The sequence below is a fragment of the Gracilinanus agilis genome, chromosome 2 (assembly GCF_016433145.1).
Source record: "Gracilinanus agilis isolate LMUSP501 chromosome 2, AgileGrace, whole genome shotgun sequence".
Lineage (NCBI taxonomy): Eukaryota > Metazoa > Chordata > Mammalia > Didelphimorphia > Didelphidae > Gracilinanus > Gracilinanus agilis.
The window spans coordinates 559,095,260-559,107,321 of NC_058131.1; the positions used below are offsets into that span (position 1 = coordinate 559,095,260).

At 32.9% G+C, this 12,062-nt stretch overlaps 1 protein-coding gene across 1 annotated transcript in view; it reads right to left on the minus strand.

Annotated features, from left to right (window-relative positions):
* RFX7 (regulatory factor X7) overlaps positions 1–12,062 on the minus strand; it is a 176,217-nt gene that overhangs the window by 8,369 nt on the left and 155,786 nt on the right. Inside the window, exons 5-7 of the mRNA XM_044665297.1 lie at positions 5,310–5,426; positions 3,650–3,734; positions 2,954–3,161 (exon numbers count right to left, since the gene is read on the minus strand). Of these exons, the coding sequence (XP_044521232.1) occupies positions 2,954–3,161; positions 3,650–3,734; positions 5,310–5,426 (410 nt within the window). The remainder of the gene's footprint in view (positions 1–2,953; positions 3,162–3,649; positions 3,735–5,309; positions 5,427–12,062) is intronic.

Genomic DNA, 12,062 nt, shown 5'->3' on the forward strand with positions numbered 1-12,062 from the left:
CATACTTAAAGATACTAATGACAAGTAGGACTGAGAGAGAGTAAGGGAAATGTGCTTTAAAAATATAAAGCAAGACCATAAAATTTCAATGAATTTTTCTAGAGACATTATACATTTAACAATGATAAAAAAATGTTTGCGACTTTCCCTTTGGAAGTGACTTGAGAACCACACGAGAATCAGTTTCATCCCACATTAGTCACTCCACATTTTGAACCAAAATATTATTACCTTATTCACCAGAAATGAAGGTGACTTTTAGTTAAAGGTTCCTAATTTAGGGATGTCTAAATTATGTAAATTGCTTACATATACAGGTGGTTTCAGGAATATCCTTTCTACAAACTGTTATTCATTCTATTATGTTCCCAGGTCCTAATTCTAAGCATTACCTACCATAACCTCTCCAAAGAAAATTGGTCAGCAAGCTCCTTTCCTGTTATGTCTCTTGCCCTGCCAGCCCATCCCTTTTATCTCCATTCCTTACTCCTCCTATACCCAATCTTTACTTCTTCTCTCTTCAGAAATTCCATTTTGCTCCTCATCCCTTTAAAATTCGAAACCTAAAATTTGACTCTATTCTCATTATTTCCTACTTACTTGACATTCCTGCCCTGGACTACAGAAAATACCAGTAGAGGCTTGCAACTGGGGAAAGTCCTACTCAAAATGACTAGCGGGTGGAAAGGGGATAGGAAGAAAGAAGTAAAAATGTAATTCTGGTTTCTCAAACTATATATCTAAATTCATTTTCTTATAAAAATATTGTTACAAATGGTGGTTAGAGTTTATACCATCATTAACTAGTATCTTATTTCAGATAAAAAATTAAATAGGCTTTTGTGGAAAGATAGGAGAACTTAACCTCTATGCACAACATTGTTAAAGGGTGAAATGGTGCTTTAAGTTCTAAATGACCAATATAGATTCATATACTGTAAAAACTAAATGAAGTTTTGCAGACCATCTTGTCTGTTTAAAAATAAGGAAAATGACCTAGGGTTTAAGCCAATTGCCCAAGTCAAAGAGAAGGCAGTGGCAAATTTCCCCAAATCAAATCCAAACTCAAAAGACCCCTGAAAATATTTATAGGCTCTGAAAGCAATAGGTATCAAATGTAATTTTCCTGTTTTATGTATGGGCTCCTGGTTGGGGAGGTCTTCTAACAACCCAGAGCAACATCTCTGTTCTTACAGACTTAGAAGCACCCAAGGAGATGGGGAAGTGAAAGCATTTGCCCTAAGTCCCATGGCCAAGAGGTGTCAGAGTGAGATCCAAACCCACATCTTCCTGACTGACTTTCCACTTTCTATTTCTATTCTTTTTATCCACTCAATCACACTGTCTCTAAATTATGTTTGTTGGGGAGGGAAAAAAACACAAAACCACCCAACAATAGCTTTATTATGTCATCATATTTCCTGTGTGTGTAAGAATATGTGTGCATACACACTCTCTCTCACACACACACACACACACACACACACACATATATATATTTAACTGTTATGTGTATATATGTATCTATCTCTCACACATACAAATAGTTACTTGACCCCACAAAGACAATTCTAAAAACCAAGTAGCCCAAAATGTTTTCAGTAACTTCAACATACAAGTCTCTAAAGTGAAGTCCTTTAAAGGATGTATGTTTTCTTGTGTGTGCATGCTTGTATATAAGTGATAATTCAAATTCAGAGAAAGAGGTCAAAGTACGAACACAGGATATCTTGCTAAGATATAGATCCTAACATAACCTTAAAATAAGAGCAACAAACAAAATATAGACATTTAAAGTTTTTGGTAGATATATTTTGACAGAGAAAGTGATTCAGACTTTATAAAAGACTAGATGAGTATTAGAAATCTATGAGTATTTCTTAAGATGATGTTTCAGTTTTAGATATAACTTCACAATAAACATTTTTCATGTAAACAATATTTCTCTATTTTTTATTTTCAACAAAAAACTGACCAAAAGTTAACCTGCCTTCCATAAGGATGCAAAATATAAACTATAAAGTAATTATGTAAAATAAAACCCCTACACACCAGAATTTAGACATGTAAATGGGCGTTGTTCCTTTCAAAATAATGATACTGGGAAGCTATATAGTCATTCCAATGATGCTGCCATTTTCTCATGAGCTATCTAAGAAACTGCCTTTATGCTTAGTACACATTCTTCTGAGTATCCCCTAAAGTGGTAACTCTTCATCTGCTAAAGATGCAGAGACAAATCTCATAAAGTCAATGATCAAACTGGCTAATATAGTTCTTGGATACAAAGAAAGTGTTACTATAAAGTAATTGGGCTATTTTTATGATATGGTTTGCAAAATGCTCTGAAGGCAATTCCAAAAGAGCTCTAAAAACATTTTGTATTTTTATATTAGTGTATAGCCTCCCAAATGAACTCCTTTAAAGGAGAAAAACTAAATTCATAAGTTCTGGTATTAGGGAGTCTAAAATTCAGTTTCATAATACCTATTACATCACATATATTTATATGCTATTGAAAAGAAAAGACCCTTTTCTCAAGGAAAGTGAAAGCCATCATTATCTACAATCCTTTCCTAGGGAAAAATTTATTTAAAAACCCAAACATTCTTTAAAACTTGAGATAGCAATGCTAATAAGAATTAATAAAATTCTACCAAGTTAATCTTACATTTTTTCATAAAGCAGCACAGCAGCACATGCACACAGAGATAGCTTTGTATACTAAGAACTACATTATATCCTATTATCCATTTTTGAGGCTCACCAAACTTCTTGAATACATTGGTTAATCAGGACAAGAGAGCTCTCATTAAATTATCTTAACACTAAGGAGAACGAGCCAGCCCCTTCTGGCTATAATTTTTATAACAACTCTAAACATAACAGCTCTTTTTGACTAGTCAAGACCCTTGAGTTAGTTTTAGCTTTCTAACAGTAGTTAATTTAGTACCTGCTGGTGCTGCTGCCATTACAGTTAGAGCTGCCATCGATTTGGTGCCTATGTAGTGACTTTTTACAAGGAAGCGAGCTAATTCCAAGACTGAATCAAATGGTTGGCTTAATACTTTCTGGGCCCACTCACACACAAGGCGGCAGGCAGCAGAGATAACTTCCTCATCAACAGTTTGGAGTTGCCCGGAAGGTTCGGCTCCTTCCAACTAATCAAAGAAAAAGGAAAAGTTAACTTTCAGAAAGTTAAAGGAAAAAATCTATTCAAGTACATTTAGAGAACATGCATTCTCAATATACAAGCCATAAATTAAAATCTAAGATCACTGTATAAAAAGGATGAAATTAGCTGATTACAATAGCCACGAAAATGCTAAGTACATGCCCATAGGCACCAGAAATACTATCACTACAATTATAAGGTATGAAGAGGGATTTGTAAAAACATTTACATACTATATGCTAACATTTTCTAAAACCATTAAAATTATTATGCTCTATTTCATTGTTAATTACATATATTTTTTCATAGGCTATAGTGCATTTTGTCTCTGTGGAGTGTTCAGTTTCTTAAAAGGCACAGCTTTTGGTGCTTGGTTTTGGTTAAATTTGACTAGCCTACGTGCTACACTACATGAGTTTCAATGCTGATGTCCATCTAATAAGAGCAAAAAAGAAAACAAAACAGACGTCTTACCCCATCTCCACTTTTATGAAAGTCAAGGTTGGGCAGTGTTGGCATATGAACAAAAGCTTTTTTCCTTAGTCCACTGTAGCAATATGTAATAAAAGAGTTAAGTGCTAAAATACTCTTCAATAAAAATGTATTACTTTCAATATTTTCCAGATAACCATGTAGAAATCAAAACATTATCAGTACAAAGTAATGTCTACCTTAGTAAAATCCTTAATATAAAATTTTCAGGATAATGTGAATCCTCTTAAATTGAAATGGACATGGTAAACTTTTACTCATCTGAAATGAAACTAAACAACTGTCATTAGCTATAAATTAATGGATAAACTGCCCTGTTAAGTTGTGCTAATTCAGAGTAACTGGTCAGTAAGGGAGAAATAGCCTAATGGAAACCTGGCACAAAGAAGGGAAAATTTTTGCTGGGGCAGTTAGCCAAAACATGTCTCAAGAGTATCACAAGTACTGTAACATTTCTCTCCTTGAATGCTTCTTCTACTAGAACACATAAAATTCTCATATTTAAGATGCTAGAGACACGTATGGACACACCTGATTATTTTAGGTGCTCAGGAGGCAAAATCCTTAGTAGTTCCAGAAAACAATAAATGGTTAATTAAAAAAAAAGGACAAGTTTTTAAAAATAGCACAAGAGCAATCTCCCTTTTTCCTTTTTTTCCCCATTTATCCCATAATAGAAATTTATGTCAAAAGCTTAGATATGCTATTTCTCAACTAATGCAAGATCTCCTTTTTTTGCACTGTCCTTCAGAAGCCTTAACATATACTTTCAGTATTTCCATTTTGTAAATATTTATTTCCCCCCAATTATATGTAAAAAACTTTAACATTGTTCTTTTTAAATGTCCAGTTCCAATTTTTTTCTCTCTCCCTCCTTTACTCCTTTTCCCACTTCCCTGAGATGGTAAGCAATGTGATACAGATTTTATAAATGCAATCATGTAGAACATTTTTCCACATTAGTCATTTTGTGAACAAGATCTTAAATTTAAAAAAAAAAGTGAAATAAAATATGTTTTGGTCTGCATTCAGATGCCATCATTCTTTCTCTGGCTTTATTTGTTCTTCCTTGTTTCTACATCTTGTTTGCCATTATAAAGTAAGGTTTCCTTTTGTCCTAACTTTTATTTTCTATCAGTACATGTCTTAAATGCCAAGCTAAACATTTTTCAATGCCAGTCTTCCAGTTTGTACATTTTACTACAAGTCACATTTTATAATGTTTACTACATCTTTGTAGAGGTGCTTTAAGTCTCTAATGTTATGAAGGAACAAGAGGATAAGAATATAAAGCAGTATTTCTCTTTAACTATTAATATGTAAGATTGTTTATTGGACTATGAAGTATCTCAAATATCTTTATTTCTAAGAATATGAGATCAGACCACTAAGTAACATAAATATAACACTAAGTAAGGTAAAGACTGTCTTACTATTCTGATACAAATATGAACTAGTCTGTTCAAAGCTGTTCTTGAAGTCTGAAGATAGCTAGAAAACACAATTTACTACTTTTTTTAGTTATTTGCATTTTATTGATTTAATTTTGTTTCTAAATATGGTTAGTAGATGAACTACAACAACAGATGTTCTATAAGTAAGTGTTGAAGAGATTACTGAAAACTGTTCTAGTAAAGGATATTTTGATTTGCCTCTTGTGCCCAGGCGACGTGCCTTCATGTTTGGAAAGACGTTTTTCATGATCTTTCCAAAGTCAGCAGCACTTAATGGATGGTAACCAAGATTGTCGCAATAGCTTCTGCAAAAGAGGGAGGGGTGGTTTAGATAACACCATCACTTAGTACTATATAGCATGGAGTTGCCTTCAATACCATTCCTATTCTTTTTTTTTTTTTTTAAAAAGCACTAAACTGATTAGCAAAAGTCAATTATCCCCACTTTTAATTGACTTAGGTTTTATTTGTTACTTCTACCTAAAGTAGTGAGTGATCTCAGGGTAAACAGCTGATTACCTCCACAGGGTTCAAAAATGGCACTACCACCACCCTCACCCCCCCTCCCAAATGGCACCAAACCTATAGTTTGGTGAAAAATAATTTTGTTTTATAGAACTTCCCATTCTCATTCCAAATGTCTCTTCTCCAATAAATATGCAGAAAATATAACTGTACAATTGAACATTGTTCATTCAGTGTCCTGACCAAAGCAAATTATATCAAATCTCTACAAATTCAGTTGCCAATGTCATTGATCTCCTTCATGGTTTAAACAAACCAAAAGAAAATATGAATGAACTAGTCAAAAAGGAAAAAGGAATTTAGTGTATAAGGACCATGCCAAAGAAATTCAGAACAAAATGTAAATAAAACTATAAACTAAACTTTAAAGAAACAAATATATGATAAAAGTTATCTGAGTTGAAGAAAAGAAAACAAGAACAACAAAATAGGGCTTCAAGGAAATCAAGGCAAAAGAAACAATTATCCTAATGAGAAGTTTAATGTATCTGCTCTCTTTTTTAAATTCTCTGTATTTGGTAAGACTCTGTGATAGTACATTAATTATAATTTTCTAAAGGCAATAAATACACTTCTAGTTTCTTAGGATAGTTATAGGGGAAGCAAAAGGAGGCAAGTTGATGTGAGTAAGATCAATGTAAATTTGCCAATCAGGCATAATTTATGAGACCTGGTGATTTTAGAGACAACCATAGCTAGACATGGTGGCAGATACCTGTAATTCCAGTTACTAGGGGGGCTAGTAGATCTCTTAAATTTACAAGTTAGGAGCTGCAGTGGGTTAATTTGATTCATAAGAGATTTGGCATTAACATGATGAGTCACAAGGAGCAGGAGGTCACTAGATTGCCTGAGGGGAGAAATGGTGCAAGGCAGAAAGAGAGCAGGCAAAGTTCTCATGCTGATCAGAGAGGGATAATGCCCAGGAATAGCCCTTGTACTTCCAATCTATGAGATACAGAGATCCAGTCTCAAAAAAATAGAAAATTAAAGGCAGACAGAATTCTGTTTTTCACTTTTGACTCCCACTAGAAAATTAAGTTATGAAGCAACAAAATATACCTTTTGATAAAGATAATGTTTCTACATTTTGGAGGAAAGTATCTTCTAAGAAGAAGATATTATACTACTTTGTAAGTATTTAAACAGACATTAAATAACTGAAGCCAGGCCAAATAGTAGGAGCAGCTAGGTGGCAAAGCCAGGCCTGGAATCAGGGAGAGTCATTTTGCTAAGTTCAAATTTGGCCTCAGACACTTACTAGCTGCGTGTCCCCCTGGACAAGTCACTAAATCTGGCCCAGATGCTCATCTATAAAATGAGCTGGTGAAAGAAATGACCAATCACTCAAGTATCTTTGCCAAGAAAACTCCAAACAGGATCACAAAGAGTCAGACATGACTGAAAAAAATAACTGAATAACAAGGTCAAATAGCAGGCAATGTCAAGAAGAAAATAGTAATTGTGACTTAAAATTGTACTCTAATACATAAAATATACATAATTTTATATATACACAGTATAAACAAACTGGATAAAAAGAGATAACAGAGTTTTGATTAAAATAAAAGTCACAAAGATTTTCATTGTCTGTGACATTCTCATGACTTTTAAAGAATCTTAAAGAATTGAAAATAGCATTCAAGATTCACTTAGTTCCTATCCAATAAAAGAATACTTTCTGTAAATCCCACTAAAGTCCCAGAATATCAAGATATTTGAATTCTAATTCTAGTTAGGAATATAACCACAGGTTCATATGTTAACATCCATGGATCTTTGTTCATTTGTAAAATGAAGAGTTTGAAAGACATGATTGGTAAGGTTCCTTTCAGCTCTAACATTCTCTGATTTTATGAGTACGTGATGTTATAATTATTGGGAGTCTCTTGATATGTTTGAGATTGTAAATTGATGTACAGAGAGAATAAGATAACCCTTCTCCCTTATAACAGTTGCCCAGGCAGGATCCTTCAGGTCTAAGAGGTATATCCTTTCAGGACCCACCTGGGGTTAATTGATATATTGCTTTGGGCTCTTTAGCTAGGATAATGCCTTGTATTCTGACTGCGATTTCTCCCTTCCCAAAACAAGTTTTGACACTGCTTTAGGAAAGTACTTTAAACTTTATATTAACAAGAAGGATAAGAGTAAAGGACTGTGGTATAGGAGACCCTATTCTACTGGTTGCTAATGAAATCTCAACTGCTGGCAGATGAAGAATCAATGTAGCTTCCCTCTGGTTAAGCCTGGCCAGGACTAAACCAGAGTAGGTAAACTGCTGGGATATTTTGACTTCTTCTTCAATAGATCTTCAGCCTTACAGTGATCTCTGAGGTCTCTTTCAGTTCCAAAATTCTTTGAGTATATGGGATGGTCATTAAGCCTTTGCCTGAATAACTGTGATGACATGGAATATATTGCTTCTCCAGGTCACCAATTTAAGGAACATTCTTCTTTATTTACTGAGCTAAAATTTCCTGCCCTGAAACTTTTACTGCTGAAATCTCACTTTGTTTTCTGGAACAACTAAGGCTAATTCAATTTGATCACTGACTATCATTTTTAAAACAATGCTATAAAGCACAGAGTCATTTCAGGGTAAATGGGGATCTTTTGTTTTCATGCTTTACAACTTAAGATTGCATGTGGACTGAACAAGAAATAGTGTCACAACACCTAACTCAGTGTTAACGTATATTTATGCAGTATATTAAAAGAGTGAGGAACAATATATTCACAGTGTAACATACTGTTATTCTTAAAATTAGATCATTTGCTTTTTTAAAGGGTATGTTTCGTGATCTATTTTTTAAACTAAAGCTAAAAATTTCTTAACTTGACTCCTTAACCCTATTAAAAGTAATTCCATTTCTAAAGCCCATTACATTTATACATAATGCATGTATTTGCAAAAGTCTGAGTAAACAATTTTATTTTACTTTACTTTAAAAATTTAAGACACAAAAGAAGTGGTAAGAAGTAGGAAGGATAGTTTGAAAGTGGGTCCCAGTTAGAATGCTTAATAATTATGTTCAACATATGTTTATATTAAATGTTTATGTTTAACAACTATGCATGACATAATTGATAAAGACTGGTTCCAAAGAGGAAGCATTAAGTCTAACATCTCAGGATTAACTATGATCCTATGTGATCAACAAGACCAATGTTGCAATGCTTATCTGTGATAAGTATTAAATTCAGTGGAATGGAGAAGGAACTGGGAGGAGAAGGGTGTAAGGTCAATGAGTAAAATGAATCAGCAACAGGGATTTATCAGGATTGTGGTGGGGAAAAAAAATTAAAGACAGATGCTAAATTTATCCAAGAACAGGGTCCTAGTTGGTATGTCTGTGATGATATAGAGATAGTGGTAAAGTTGGAAATATAGGAAACACATTCACTTTATCTGCTAGTATTTCATAGGAATGAGCATGGTGCCTGACTAAAACATGGTTCCCTTCGGGACCTTAGAAATGGGGTAAGAATGGAAACTGAATTGCACTGGATCAAGGAATATGTGATAAAGAAGTAGATATACAATGACCACTAAAGGTTTGACTATGAAAAATCTAAAGGTAGAATGACATTTGTCAGGGAAGATATGTTATACAATGGGCATATTTGTGAGCTACATCTTAGGGCAAAATGAAAAAAATTACCAGACAAGGAATCTCAAAATCTGGGTTCTAGTTCCAACTGACTGTTTATTAAAATCACTTATTATTAAAGTCCTCATCTATAAAAGGAGGAGGGGGGTTGGACTATATAAACTCTAAGGACCCTTCAGCTCTCAATTCTATGAATCTACTCCTTCTTTTCCTCTAAGACAACCAGAAGATGGATAAAGGAAGAATAAGTATTAAGAAAGGAGCCAAAGAAATTATCCTATCTAGTTCAGATCCCAACTGCTATAGGATCTGCTGTAGACTATGTTATAGTCATTTCTGGAGAGTCACCAGAATCAGTCTTTACATAAAAGAGATATAAGGAAGTAGTTTCATCTTTCTAGTTAAAATTATTTAATCATGTGTTTGGTGGGAAAAAAGGGGGAAAATAAAATTACTATAAGAAGAAACTACTTGTACTTTAGGGGTAAGGAAGAAACCAGGAGACACAGACCATCAAGAGAATGTGACTAAAATGTTATTCTAGAGAATTATATCCTAATATACATGGTAAAATATCATTGAAGCTTTTAGCTTTTGAGCAAAAAGGGTAAAAAGAAATACATTATACATCAACACCTAGCATGAAATGCAGTATGAGACTGGGCAAAGAATGGTGGCTTTGGAGTCAAAGGACCTGGACTTAAATTCCTGCTCTATCTCTCACTGACTGTGAAGAAGCCTTTTAATCTCTGGGAGCCTTACTTTCCTTATCTGTAAAATGAAGATGGGACAAGATGATCTCTACTCCATTCCCACTCTAAATCTATGATCCTATGGATCTCTCCTATAATGCTATTAGAGAATGTACAGTAGTTTTTAGGTAACAAAGCAAAGAATATATTTTTATCATATTATTGATAATATAAAAGGGAATGTCATATTAAAAGAAAATTTTCAGAGATGCTGGAATTAAATTGAAAAGATACATTACATACTTGTATTTACCTACCATTTGGGAATAAAAATTAATTTATTTGTACTGATTGCAATGTATATTTCAAATCACAAAAACTTAACTGTTAAAACTGAGGCAGAATTATGATCATGTGTGTAAGCATTCTATTTCTAAATAAAACAGTTATTGGAATAAATACTACACATTATTTAGATGTTTATACTGATCAAGTAATATCTATTAATCACACATTATAAATTTGATATCTTAACCATCCTAAGTAAAGAAGAGTATATTAATAGGATTAATTATACCTTTAAACTTCTCAGGATTTATTTTACCTTGATTTATATAGATACCTGACTTGGATGGTAAGTGAGGATAAGGACACTAAGGAAAGTTATATATACACATGAAAAGATTCAAACTTCTTATAGCTTCAAGCAATTAAGAAATTATCAACAAATACAATGATTACAGAAAAAGGAGTGCATGAGTGAATGAGTGCCATGTAGTCAACGTAGAGTTAAACTTCCAATAAGAAAATATAGCAGTTTTCCATTGAGTGGTTGTAATTTAATGGACTAGCAGTTAAATTTATTTTTGGGACTGCTAAATCAGGAAATAAATTATAAATTATTTAACAAGAAATTAATTTACAAATCATTTTTACACTTCTTTATGTGTAATTAGAGAAATAAGAGCTTTTTTTTTTTTGTCTGAGCATTTACATACATTGGAGATTTAGGATTGGTTCATTCTACCCACTTTCCTACTGGTTATATTTGAACATGACAGATTTTCTTTAGTAAACTTTAGAAATATACTCACAGATTTAAGATGATTAGATTACAATTTAGCAAGCATTTATTTAGTACTTACTACATGCAAGACATTGATGATAGGTAAGACACACAAAACCAGAAAAATAGTCTCTGCCCTTAAAGAGTTTACACTGATAAACAAGCAAAAATAAATAAGTACCAGATTATTTGAGGAAGAAAAAGAGTAGACAACAAGTATAATGGCAGGGAGATAGTAGTTGGAAGACAGAAGATTTTTGCAATTAATGTATTTAGTTCAGATTTTGAGATCCACGAAATTTAAAACCAAGCATCTTAAATACATATGACTTCTAGTGAAATGAGAATACTGATTACAGATAATAAAATAGTAAAAAACAATATCAAAAGGTTAGCCAAACAAAAAATTAGAGAAGGGAAGTAGTTTTGGTTACGGTTACTTTTCAAAGGGAGATCAGCAATAGGTATTGTTTCTTTTGTTTTAGCTCTCCGCTGACAAAATAACTAGAAGGCTCTTATCAATCAATCTCCATTTATTAAGTGCCTATTAAATGCTAGGAATCATACCAGGTGATGGAGATACAAATACAAAGAATAAAACAATTCTACTCTCTAGGTGTTGATATTCTAACAATAAGAATAGCTTAAATAAATAGAAAACAATATTAACACCAACACTGCTTCTACTTAGTGCCTTGTAGTAATACTGAATTTTGAGTTTCAGAAGATTTCATCTTATAATTTTAATTATAAGAGGATGTCTAGTTTTTAGTTAAAATTTGTATTAATTTCAATGAACAAACTTCAACTTTAAAAATTAATTTAAAAAAGCCATTTTATATAAAAACCCAAACTACCATCAGGAAAAAGCCTTATTGTAAAGTTTTTTGTATATTTACCTTAACTCCTGGCTGCAAACAAAACTACTGATATTTTCTAATTGGAGTCTGAAAACTTTGTTGCCATAGTATTACACTTATATACATGAAAACTTTTTATTCATCAGGCAGTTTCTTCAGTCTATCTTCTAACTCTTTAAATTAT